This window comes from Anas acuta, chromosome 2 (genome assembly GCF_963932015.1).
Source record: "Anas acuta chromosome 2, bAnaAcu1.1, whole genome shotgun sequence".
Lineage (NCBI taxonomy): Eukaryota > Metazoa > Chordata > Aves > Anseriformes > Anatidae > Anas > Anas acuta.
In genome coordinates this window covers 14734324-14747878 of record NC_088980.1, presented here as the reverse complement: position 1 = coordinate 14747878, position 13555 = coordinate 14734324, and the positions used below count along the sequence as shown (strand labels likewise).

At 35.4% G+C, this 13555-nt stretch overlaps 1 protein-coding gene across 24 annotated transcripts in view; it reads right to left on the bottom strand.

Annotated features, from left to right (window-relative positions):
* PARD3 (par-3 family cell polarity regulator) overlaps window positions 1-13555 on the bottom strand; it is a 444438-nt gene that overhangs the window by 150017 nt on the left and 280866 nt on the right. For 12 of the 24 annotated variants that reach the window (XM_068673555.1, XM_068673556.1, XM_068673553.1 and 9 more), the window contains 4 exons: window positions 10904-11093; window positions 5858-6009; window positions 5186-5218; window positions 4722-4766 (listed from right to left, as the gene is read on the bottom strand). In XM_068673555.1, coding sequence (XP_068529656.1) covers window positions 4722-4766; window positions 5186-5218; window positions 5858-6009; window positions 10904-11093 — 420 coding nt within the window. The remainder of the gene's footprint in view (window positions 1-4721; window positions 4767-5185; window positions 5219-5857; window positions 6010-10903; window positions 11094-13555) is intronic. The other 12 variants (XM_068673548.1, XM_068673537.1, XM_068673557.1 and 9 more) reach the window with 5 other exon arrangements.

Below are 13555 nucleotides of genomic sequence, written 5' to 3'. Positions count from 1 at the left end.
AACAACTAAGTTAAAATAAAATCCCTTAGATCAAATAGATTCAAGAAGCAGCTGTCAAAGAATTCCCTGTAGCTGCCCTACTTTTGAGATGAATTTGTAAACAGAAACAAAACAACAATCCTTTTTCACAGGTCTGGAGAATTGCTGCAGTTTCGTTCCCCCAGAGGTCTGGGGTCCTGCTGTTTTCACCCTCAGCCGGAAACAAACACACGCCACCAAATTCAGAATTTTATCTTGATGAACTCGCATCTCACAGAAGAAGCCACCCTCTCGCCCACCGCCCCTGGTTGTGAGGGTCATGAGGATAGCTGGGGGCACAGAGCAGCTGCTGGGGTGAGCAAGAGCAGGCAGCTGGGACAAGGATGTTTGATGGCTTCCCAGCTGTGCAAACAAACTGCAGTCCAGGTTCCCCCAAGTTTCGAACATGGCCCAAAGTCTAATGCAAGTATTTTCATAGAACACTATACCAAGTGAAAGAGCTTCAACTTGGGCAATGCCCTAGAAACTGTCCACTTCCTAACATATGTCACAAATTGCTGGTCCCCCACTAAAGCCTGCAGTACACAACAAATAAGATTTTGGTTTTTTGCTTTTTGGGACTGTGGTTTGATAAAAACAATCCACAAGACAGAAAAGAAAAATGAATGCAACATTTTGAAGGGGGAAAAAAAAGAAGAAGAGAAGAGACAGGACAATCCTATATGAACCAGCTGTTTGACAGATTCAGTTTCATATACAAAGGGAAAGGGTATCCTCTTACATGGCAACTTACTGTAAACTCCCTTATTCCAGATTCTGCTTTGCAACCTTCTAAATGAAATGCTCGTATATCTTTTCCTAATTACTGAGTGGCTCTTTTTGTAAACAGTAATTATAAAGCAAGCATTTATATGCCCGTTTATGTTCATACAGAACATTAAAAAAAATTCCATTTCCTGCTACCCAATACAGATCTTTGTGAGAACAATATTTATGTAAGTTATGCTTTCCCAAAGGAAAAGCTAGATGGGATATGACCTAATGTTCCTTCAGTACTGTAAAACTAATAACAGATTACAGAAATGATATGAATATTTATTGAACTTGGGTGGTCATGAACACAAATGTGGACAGGTTGCAGAATTTGAAAGAGGAAAATGTCATTACACAAGCAGTTTAAGCACTGTGATCGTAAAGCTATGTGTATTTCAATACCTTCACCAGCTTCTATGGCCACTTCATAGCAAGTTTGCTATTTTCAAAATATATGGTTAAGCCTCCCTGTAAATTGAGTGAGTTCAGAATTTATTACTAGAATTCACTAGCCAGAAAGTGAGCTGTTTATTCATAATCCATTGAGAAACTGCAAACTTTCTTTAAGATGCATTTTGTTTAAAATTTATGAGTCACATCAAAACCTTGTATTCTAAATACAAAAATGTCAGCATTTTCTTCTAGACTTTACAGTGCTGGTGGTAATCATCAGAAATGTTATCTGCTGAGTTCTATTTTGACAGCAGAATTTGAAACAGAAAAATAAAAAGAAAGAAAGAAAAAAAACACATCTACCTAAAGCATCTTCATATGACTGAGGGATGAAAGGGGTTCTTTTATCATTTTTTAAAATTTGAAGTTAATCAAAATTTTCCATTCCAACAATTTTATTAACAAATAATCCACCCTTTGAGGTGGATTCAGCCATCTGCAACACAGAAGCACCCCATCCGTAAATCCTACCGCGTGCGCAGCCTCCCTGCACGCTGCTTACACGTCCATCCACGCTGCTCTCTTCTGCGTGCCGTACACCCAGATCCACCTCTCACAGGCTCTGTGCCATGCTCACGCCATCCCAAGCCCCTGCCCACCACGCATGCACCGCCACCCTTGTGTCTCAGCTGGCCAGTCCCTGGGGATAATGCCAAGCCTTGCTCTCCAGACCATGCAGCACCCTCTGCTCATGCACGACCTACAGGCGTTGCATGCATCGGCTCTCATGTGGCACAGGCACCTCAGGGCTTCACCGCACACACAGATCCAATGAAACATCTAATACTCACAGACCACATTAAACCTATGTGATGCTCCCTGCTCCAAGCCCCCTTTTTTTCCCGTTGCACTGACTGTTTAACAACTCACGATGCTCCCACCTCTCTAATCTTACGTTAAGTATTTATAAGGTGCCACAAGTCTGCATGGGCGAATTGCAAAGGCAAAAAGTCTGGTGTTAAAGGACGTAGGAGGCTTCCTTTGGTGACTATTTTTAAAAGCTATAAAAGTATTTTTTTAGTGCTATAAAAGCACTTCCCTTTAAATGATTTTAAATGATGCTTTTGTTTCTTTCTGGAACATTATTTTTACTAACTCTTAGGTTAAATGCTACCAGTGACGTCAAAAACTTCCCTCTATTTGATTAAAGCAGTTTTGCAAAGGCACAAAGTCTACTTTTAAGCACTTTCTTAAAGGACATTAGTCTATTTTTGAATTTACTAACATCTGCTACATTAGATTTGATAAATTCTTCTATTTCTGGTTCAATTCATACAAAAAGAGTAACATTTTTTGCTGGAAGGGGGGCAGGGGAAGACTAAAACAAGTAACTGCATCAAAAGTATTTCAGCTTTGTTTCCATTTAACAAAAGTTTACTTTAAAAGCATCCCGTAAAAATAAATAATTTAAATACATCTCCTGTGTTGGTTTTGCTTGTTGGTTTTGCTTGTTGGTTTTGCTTGTTTGTTTTGCTGTTGTTTGGCTTGAGAGAGAGTGTTTTGGCCTTTCCTCACTGTGGACATGGAAAAAAGAAAAAAACAACCTGCTAGCATGCCTGGGACTCAATAAATGAGCCACGCTCAATTGCTACTGAATATACTTCTAACCTCTAGAATGAACTATAAACACTGCAAGGATTAGGCACTTCAAGTGAACTACAGAAAGAAAAATAATTAAAAATCTATTATAGTTACTAGGGCTGGTGAGTTCTACGCTCTCCTTTTCAGCTAATACTATTAAATCCAACTTTGACTGCAACAGTGTTTGTTTTTATTTTTCTTTTAAGTAAATATATGCTGAATTTGTCTGGCTTCTACAGTTCATCAAATCATAGTTCACCACACATTTGACGTATTTTTTTTCTTATACCAGATGATTTTTCAGCCAAATTGCAGTAAGTGGTTTGTTTAAAAACCACATCCATCTTCAGTAATGGGAGAAATGCAATGTTTACATACTAAACCTGGTTAAAAGCACACAAAATAAATAAGAAAAAGTACAGTCAAAGGTGTGGTGTGGTTTTTTTTTTTTCCCTTTTTTCCAGCCACTGAGCTTGCTGTGCACAAAATATGTAACTGCTTAGTCCAGATGGTTATGGTCACGCTCGTTCACCCAAGTTGTCTGACGTGTCTCTTTTTGGAATTTAATCCAGGTGTCACACATATAGAAAAACTATACTCTGTTGATACCACCAAAAGCACTATGCACTTTTAAACCTAAGCATCATATTTTGCTAAAACACAGGATTTACATCATTGTTATCACATCCCATTCCAATAAGCAGGCTAATAATTAAATGAAGAATTATTTACAAGTAATTTGTGTTTGATCTTTAACTTCTTTTTCTGTGAATAGTGCTCATGGTGAAGGCAGTTCCCAAGCTCTGTTTCTTACCATAACCATTAACACAATTCATACATTCTGATGGCCCTAATCTTTCAAAACATTCAATATTATTTTTTTTTATTCATACTCAATTTGTAAGGTTGCAAGTTTATGACCATATTCTACAACATTTTAAGAGCTTGAAGTTTTATCTGTTTTAATAAAAAATATAATGCAGTCAATTGATTAGTTACAGCTTCTCAATGTTCCTACTCATGTTGTAAAGTGTCGTTAAACAGAGATGCAGTTGTGAATTATTAATCATAAATTCTGCATGGAATGCCCTGCTCCCCAAATCATGCTAAAATAAATAATATTGTCAGGTTTAAAAGGTGAATTGTTCCTAATTAGAGCTAAGTAATGTTATGGTGTCCTCTGGATCTAGCCTAATTAAAACAGCATTCCAAAGGTCAAAAGCTAACTTGTATTAATAAATCATAAAGGCTAATAATTGCAGTTGGTGCATTATTTTAATTACTAATAAAAAATATGCTTTGAAAGCTATTTCTCATTATCATTGTGTGAAGTGTTACAATCTATCGTATGTGAAAAATATTCTATTTACATATTCTTTTGTTCTGTTACACTGCTCTGGTTTCAGTTCCAAAAGCAAATCGAGTTGCACTAATATTCCTCAGTTCAACTCACAACATCTATCTGATGACCACTCAAGGCAAAGATAGTAATTTTGGAATTAAAGGAATTATTTTCAAGCACTGTGTTAGCAGTGTGAGCCAAACATTCGACTCTTCTACATTCCTCTCAGTTTGAAGCGAGGAGAAGATTTTCCAAGATTTCGTTGAAAGGACAAAAATCAAGACAACTGTGAATATTTATGAGTTTAAAGTGTAGAAACAGGTGTCTACCTACAGTCAGATATATATGACCTGCTTGAATATACCACCCTAGATACTTATCTCTATAGAGAATTTTCTTTTTCTCTATGACTTGATTATTCACAACAATAGAGAGCAGCCATGCAAGTACTGGAATATTCATGTTTTCATGCAATTTGATTGGCAGTTCTGTAATTGTGGTAAGCTGCTTTGACCAAGGTTTCTATAGCAACAGCCTTACTGTCAATTCTTACCTGTTTTCTGGTCATCCATTGTACTGAGCTTAGTCTCGTCAGCTACTGTTAAAAGGTAAATGTATAACGGTTAGCCCAGTTAGTGCCCATGCCCCACATGCATCCAACATTCCTTTTTTTTTTTCTTTATTTTTTTTCAAGTTAGGGGGGCCTTAGCAATGTCATCTTTCATGCATATAAACTGTAACAGTAAGCAAACATTCTGGATAGAAATGGCAGCAAACAAGTAACCTTCATGCAATGTCAGTCGTGTTCACATCACAGGCAGGTACAATATGTTATTTACACGTTAGCACATCGCAACTAGTCAAGACAAGTCAATGCCACCAACCTTACTGTCCTCTGAAGAAGTTGGTGAATTAGGGATTGCAGGTAAGATACTGACAATTATTGTAAAGGAGCAAATCTGATTATATTTTATTATTCTGAGTATGGATTTTTATGTTTAAGCAATTAAAACTCACTGTTTAAGGTTACTAGATTCCGCACTTCAGAATCTAAATTCAATACAGAAAAATAGACGGGCTGGTTAGCATTTGCTTCCTCTCAGTTGTTTTACCAGTTAAAATGATCACAGTTGATGGCCTGTCTCAGTTGCTCCTAGTTTCAGGGCTTCTGATATAAATATAAAACTTAGGTCTCAACCAGAAGTCAGACTACCTTGATTTTCTAATTCTGAATGATTTCTTCAAAAAAAACACTTTGCATCTTTAATATCTTAATCAAAATCCACCTATAAAATAAAAGCTACTAAGGGTCTTTAAGGCTAATTGAATTATAATCATGAACAGAGAATAATTCTATGCACCCATAACCACAGCATGGTACATTTTTACACAGTTATTCTACATGGATTGTTAAATGCACTTTTCACCTCTATTTTAATGAATATATTCAATATTTACATATAACTGTATATCCAGAGGGTTCTGATATTTAAATGTATGGACATTTACAAGTGGTAAGAACAATACACAGGCCACTTGGACATTCATGTTAAGAATACTTTACTTCACACCAGTAGACCTTATGCACAGTATTACTGCACATAAATAATGTGTTTGAAATTAGAAAATCTATATACTTACAACGTGAAAATCAGGTTCAAAGAAAACAATTAAAAAAATATCACTCACTACCTAGATCCATGCTTTTGGATTTTCGTGTTTTAACAAACTCCAACTGACTGGCATCTGAAAATTGCTTTGTACGCTTTTCTGACATGCTCTGGCGTCCAAAACCCTCTCGCTGGAAGGCAAGCACTGGATCAACATCTGGACTAAGAGTGCTGTAGGAAGGGAGAAAAATCATGCGAACATTTATCAAGATCACGCAACCTTTCACTCTGCAGAGAAAAGCATTTATTTAGCATGTGACTTCAACCAACAATAAAGTACACATTTTTAAATAAACCAATGCAAGTAGTCAGTTACACACACAATGGATTTGTTTCACTGCATCAAGCAATTCCACTTAAAAAGAATAAAAAAATTCACTCACGAGCTTTAATGAAAGATGTACATCTCTCGTGTAAAGCTATACATATACTATCAGAATATATGACCCCAACACAGGAATAATTTGAGAGAGAATAAAAAAATCCATTTTCTTAATGAGAAACCAGTATATTCTCTTAATACCAACTTATATTTTTCTTCATCACAAAATATTTTTTGTAAAGCATACACAGAATCTGTCCTGCCTGAAGCCCACAGAGACTTCCCTAAGTTCTTAATTTAAAGACTGCCTATTAAAATTCTATAGCATTTCCTGGTTTTAACTTGGCTATGATAGACAAACATATTTTTACTTAGTACTCCACTAAAGAGCAAGTATTCACCACAATGGTTTCATCATTAAGTTGGACTCAGATTTGGTCTCTTCTGCAGGTTTCTTGCATGACCTTGGCTTCAGAAGCTTTCTGAAGACAGATTTAATAATGTTGGTCTGATGTTGGTAGAATTATGAATGCAAGAACACAGGCAAAATGAGTTTGGTGTGCAAGCTAAACCCTAGGCTTGTAATGTGTCACCGTGGCCACACCACAGAGAAAGGGAGAGAGAGGGAGAGAAGGAGAGAGAAAGAGAAGCAATTAAAGGACCACTGTAAGATCACTTACTGCAAATAGACCAACTGAAAGAAAATTCACACAAGGGTCTTCTGACTCCCAAAAAAAGGGAAAACTGTTAATAAGAGCCTGAAGGCAAGCCCAAAGATTTAGATTTCTACTTAAGTTGACAGAAGGAGAAATCTAAAGCATAAATTACTGAGAAAAACAAACAAACAAACAACAGGAAAAAAAAAATAAAGTACTTTGCACCATCATTATCTATCCAGTAGGGAAAAAATCCTCAAAATTCCTCTTTCAATTGTTGCACTTCATGATAAAAAAGCTGAATATCTTGTCACTGAGATCTCTAAGCATGTCTCTCTACATGTCATTCAAAATATTGTATACCTACATGTTACTATGCAGTATATTTCAAAATAATTATTTTCTATTTTAAGGGCCAGTTAAAATTCACATTTTATACCTAGTGAGAAACAGGAAAAGTTTCTGCAGAAATGAACTTATACTTTTAAATTATGTAATGTGAACATGCTTATGCATGCCACATACGGTAATTTATAGAAGCATCTTTGATCGAGAAACACCTGGGTACTAGGCACAACAATGAAGAGAGCTAAGGAAATGTGTCCAGAGGCATCGAGTCCTATAAATGATGAAAATCACTATCTGCATTACTAGGCAGTGTAGAAGAAATTCAGTCTAGCAGTGGCAGATTTACAAATAATAAGATACGTGCATGTGACAAGCATGTAATACTTAAATAAGAGCAGAATCAGAACTTTTTATGAATAAAGTCAATGTCAAGTGCCTTTTGACTTTAATATTTCTGGCTCAGGCTCATAACGTTTTACATTTAATTGCAGCAACTATTTCAGAGATGTCTGCATAGTTTAGCAAGGTTTTGAAGCATATGCTTAAAAGCTCTGATGAATCAGAGCCTGAACGAAAAAAAACACTATTTAGTCCTTGCATTCACACCCACAAAACAGGGAAAAAATGATCTCCACACAACCAAAAGGTAAAATGGATGAAGTCAATACATACTTCTAGCATTTTCAGCAGTGCAACTTGTAGATGAATATGAACCACCTAAGTTTGAAAACATTCTCTGAGTGACCCAACTCAACACCTTTCGTAATCAGATCATAAATGGCTTTCCCAAGGCCACACAGGAGTTTCTGGCTCTCTACTAGAAAGAAGCTAGAAAAATGTGGTTTTACTAAGTGAAAATTTTCTCTAGCAACATCTGTTAATGCAGCTCACGTTAGTTAAGGATGACCAGCTCCATCCTGCCGAACAAAATGTATCATGTGGCACTTCCTTCAAAAGGGGTGAATTTCTAACACTATTTGTTTTGGCTGCATGCTCCTTTTTTCATATGAGCTTGCTTTGATCAGCATACATAAAGCTTCTAATAAAGCTGAATATCATTTTCATGTAAATACAGCCTGCATGCATATATTCATTTGAAGTCCTGAGAACACACTGAAACTCCAAAGTTAAATAAAACTTGGAAAGGGCATTCTCATGTAGAGGATGGTGGGGTCTGACACAGCATCAGCAATCACAAATTCTGGAGATCAAATCCCAGTGTTTCAAATGTCCCCATGTTTAAGGGCATTGCCCATATCTGCATTTAGCACACCTATCTTCCACACGTATTTCTTATGGGGATTATTACCGTATGTTTGCATCATATCTGGAATATGAGCGGAGCTATTTAGCACCAAAAATTACTTACTCTCTGACATCATGATATCCCATACCTTTTTAGAGTACAAATGTCAGAGTCTGTCATCAGTTTTCATGTTCTGGTTTATTTCTATTATTAATGATCCACAGGTGTTTTAGAAATTAGGGAACATGCAGATCACAGGAGTTTGAATACATCTATTTTGCGCAAAAGTGTTCAAAAGCCCCACTGAAGATCCGTAACTAGAAAAGCCAGAGAGCACAGAGGAGTAACTAATACCCCTAAAAATGCCTCATTTTAATATTTTTCAACCACATTAATGGAAGACAGAAGGTGAATTTAATGCAAGTCATTAAGCATTGCCAAATGCAATTTACTATATTCTAGAATACTTAACAAATAAGGTTTCTGGAATGACAGCTGATCCTTAAAAGAATGTAACCGTCTTCTGACCCTCAATGTTATTAAAATTCCACTTATTAATCCTGTCTTATTGCCCCTTTGTTTTCATAACATTTTCATCAAGGATTAGGGAGATATTGTCAGGCTGGAAAAGCTTACATTTTCTTCTGTGATTCAGAACAGCTGCCATTCTTGTTTGGATAACCCTTCATCCATATTCTTAGTTTTACCCTTTGTGCCTTCCAGCTAAATCATACAATGCACCTTCATTTTACAAGTCTTCCTCCATCCATTAGCAGCAGGAAATTAATGCAACAATCTACTTCTACTGCTATTTACTTTTTTTACAAATAGAATACATTATCCTGTAAGGCGCTGTACTCATCTACTCTTTTAACTGCAATTGTATTTGAAGACCTTTACAATTTCTTATAAAGATACAGGTTTAAAGGTTTCGAGCATGATCAATTCCACAATATCTAATCTCTATTTTCTTTACTGTAATGCTCATTTTCAAAGAAGTATATGAATAGCAAGATACGCTGCAGAAGTAAATGTAAAAGCATCTGCAGGTTTCAAATGGCCTCTTACTTTGTGCTGTATTTTTTTGCTCATATTCGGATAAAAAAAAATCCCTCAGCAATAAGCCATTATATGCAGTCTTGAGTACTATGCTATTTAAACATCTCAGATTTTCAGCTCTAAAAGCTTTTACAGAAGACAGATGGACTTTTCAAGAGCCCAAATTAGAGGTATGACTTGTCCGCGAGAAGAGCTGCAACATCGAAAAAGGCAAATGAGGATGAAAAAACTTTATCGTTTTATACAATCATTAAAACTGTGTTTAAAAATACAGAGCACAATCCCCAGACATAAGAAGAAATAAACTAATATAAACCACAGAAGAAGCTGACAGGTGCATATCAGCTGACAGGTGCTATTGCTGTTTTATTAAGATATTGCTGACACATTCATAACAGGCTCGAGAGACAAGAGAAATAAGAAAATTCATACACTTCACACCATTTGTGGTAATTATCTAGCTTTAAGAAGTTGAAGTGTACAGAGGTGGGCTTTTATTTTGCTCTTACTATAGATAATTACAGGACTTGCAAATTAAATCTTAGATCTGTATTAATTGTATACTAACTAAGCTAATAAACAGTATTTCTTTGCCAGGAATATAAGCAAGTCAATAATAGAAATCAATGCACTTCTCATTAAGAGTCTCATATTAAAATGTATAAAAGTAATTAGAGAATCAACCTAAGATTTAAAGAAATTATTTTTATTATGGATTAAACATATAAAATAGAATGACTTTCAATATTTTTAAACGTTAAATTATTATAGTACACTACCTTTGCATGATACAAATCATATTATGATATAAAAGGTATCCCTTCAAAATAAAGAAGTCTTAACTAATTCTTGTTGCACAACCATTAACACTAACAGGGAAGTACAAAGACCTACCTTGTCCTCTAAACAGATTTTAAAATTACTATATGTTATTACGAAAATCAAGAAAGTATAAAGAAGTATATTAGAAGGCTGCTAAATATTTACAAAAATATAAAAAATAAAACATTTATCTTATAGACTTAGAAATATTTACAGCAAGAATTATAAATTAAATTTTTGAATTGGAATTTTTTCATCTTTGCTAAATTTAGCTTTTTTTTTTTTTTTTTAGCTATCTCAGTTGGTAACTGAATTAATATTAAATCTTCAAATGAGCACAGCTATATGCTAATTTGGTCTTAAAACAATTAGCAAATTTCCACAAGTGGGCTTGAAGACAGCACAAAACTCCATCCAAAAGTAAAAAAAAGTTTAATAAATAATATGTACAGACTTCCTTCCAGAAACAGGAGCAATTACAAGTCTAAAAATAGTGAAATCTAAATGCGATGAAAAAGAAAAAAAAAAGAAAAAAAGATTAATATTAGCAGTAGCCAAAAATTAAACTTAAGATAAAGATGTAACTGCAGTCATCTATTTTTAACTTCTTACCAGTCTGTTGACTCATTAATTGCAGCTTTAGCCCATCCACCAGCATCAACAGTGCCAAATCCAACATCATCATGGGAACTAGATGACGACTGGTCAGAGAGATGTGGAGGGAGTACTGACAGCCTGTCATCTTCAATAATGACAGTGTCATCCTGGGGCATGTTCACTGTTGGAGACAGCTGATATTTACCTGAAAAACAAAAGGAAATAAAACAAAAATGAAAACTAAATCATCACAGAGAATACCTCGAATAACTTATAAACAAGACCAATAAAACATCATGTCAAACAGCAATCCTACTGATAAGAGCAACATAACACAGATAATAACATCAGGTACGTCTCACTTTATATACATAGTCCTATGCAGAGGTCTGAAAAGCAACATACACCACTTGTACCTGCAGCCTACTGCAAGAAGTCTTATCTTCTCTTGCATCAAACACTTCTGAGGTAATGAAGGGAATGCATATATAAACATTATGAACCACTACCACTGTTCCTTTTATAGTGATAAATATATACATATAATTGTATTTTCCAGTATTTCAATGCATTTTGATGCATAAAACTGTGTATCAGTTTTCAAACTGCTGAGTACAGAGTAGAAGCAACTTTTAAGCCTATAGAAAATTTTGTTACCAAAACAAACTAAACAACCATAAAGACTATCAGAAAGAGTAACATTTTCATTGCAATGCTTTGGTCTAAGCTGAATAAATCTGTTTTCAGGATATAGGCATGAAATACAGAGCTGAGAAAATAGGGATTATCTATCATTATTTGGAAGATGGTAGAAACATAGAATTATCAGCATTTCAGTTCTTAACTTGAAATAAACAGGTTATTTCAGTATTTAGAAACACTAAGCTAAAACTTGCTGTAAGGAAAAAAAATGATTTGCAAACCTGAATTAACATTATAGAGTTATCTGAGGCAATGGCAAAGTATTAAGTGTGATTCCTTCATATTAGATGCACTTTTTATTCTCTGAAAGAATCTTCAAAAAAATTTTTTTAATATTCATATTGATCCTCAAGCAAAATAAAATAAAATAAAATAAAATAACTACCAATTAAAATGTTTGGTCCCAACTCTCACTACACACAATATTATTTCTAATGAAAGATCATGACATTACATGAATTTTACTACTGGATATGTATTACTTTCTAAAACAATTAGTAAAATTGTCACATCTCATGAGGGGAAAAGCCCTAGCTTAATCAACCATTAAGCTGACAACAAACTTGACTATTCTAAAACTGTGATGCACTGCAGGAATAACATACAGCAAATTTCTGATTTCCATAACATGAGCCACTTGTATGGATACGGCAAATACTCACCCTATATTTTTACTACAGATATGACAAAGCTGTCAGACTGCATGCAATTAGGTGAAAAGTACTCCCCTTCTGTCCATTCCCCACCCACCCACCCACTTTTTTTTTTTCCCTGGAAATGTTTCATTTACTGTTACCACTTTTTTGCAATTATAGGGGAGGAGGGGGGGGAAGACACACATAAAGAGTAATTAGCTAATTACTACATAGCTAGCTAAAATCATCAATGCCTAGATAATACATTTTGTATAGCTTTCCAAAGGGGGCGAAACTGGCTTCAAAAGAGATCTTTGAAAAGGTGAAAGTGGCTGGAAGGAAAAGGTCCTGCACAGCAAACATCTCATCACTGTCAAAATGAAATGAATGGTTCAGTTTGCATAACAGCTGATTCTTTGCCCAGCAATAGCTTCTTTGATGGACGGGTTAATGTTTAGCGTGGTGATGTACTTCTTTCCAAATATAATGCCTACAAGATTGTTAACTCTGTAGTTAATAATGTCTCCAAAGAATTGATTGAGAAAAGGTATAACCTTATGGCATTCTGCAGATTGAACTTCCCATTTGAGAGGCTCAAGTAATTCAGTAACATTTTTAACTTTTCACTACCCTTCTTTATATCTGACAAGGGTGAAGAGTGACATTTTAATAGTTGCTTTGGAATTAAGCAGAAAACCCATCTGACATGCCTATGCTTTTCACTGCAGATGAAGCTAAAAGCAGGTGAAAGGCTTCACCTCCAGCAGATGGTTAGCCAGACCTCAGCAAAAGGCTCGGTATGTCCTTTGTAGAGAGCTCAGCTGAAGTGGACAGAAAATACCCCTTGGAGAAAGCAACTCTGCAAGTTTTGTGAGAAACATTACAAGGAAACATCAAAGAAACTTCAAACCTAGTAATCGTCAGTATATTTGACTGATCTACAAATCTGAGACTTTACTCGAGCTGCCAACAAACCTCTCCGAGACAACAATTTTCTCTCGGGCTAGAAAAGTGCTATTAAATTTAGAATCTGAATACACTTCAAGTCCAGTTCTGCATACATTAATTCAAGTTCAGTTCTGTAATAATATGTAGTATTGTGTACACTGTAATGAGGAAGGAAAATTCTTCCTTTCAAGTGTGTCTCACCTCAGGACAATGAGGCTCAAATTTCTTGAACAAGTTACCGAACAAAACAACCATAGCTAGGGGACCTAAGCCTAGGGTAAGAAGAGTTCCCATCTGTCTGTGCAGAAAAGGGAGTCTCAGAGCTCCAATACCAAATGGATGGTCTCCAGGTCTATGAGGACTTTCAGTTTACAAGGAAAAA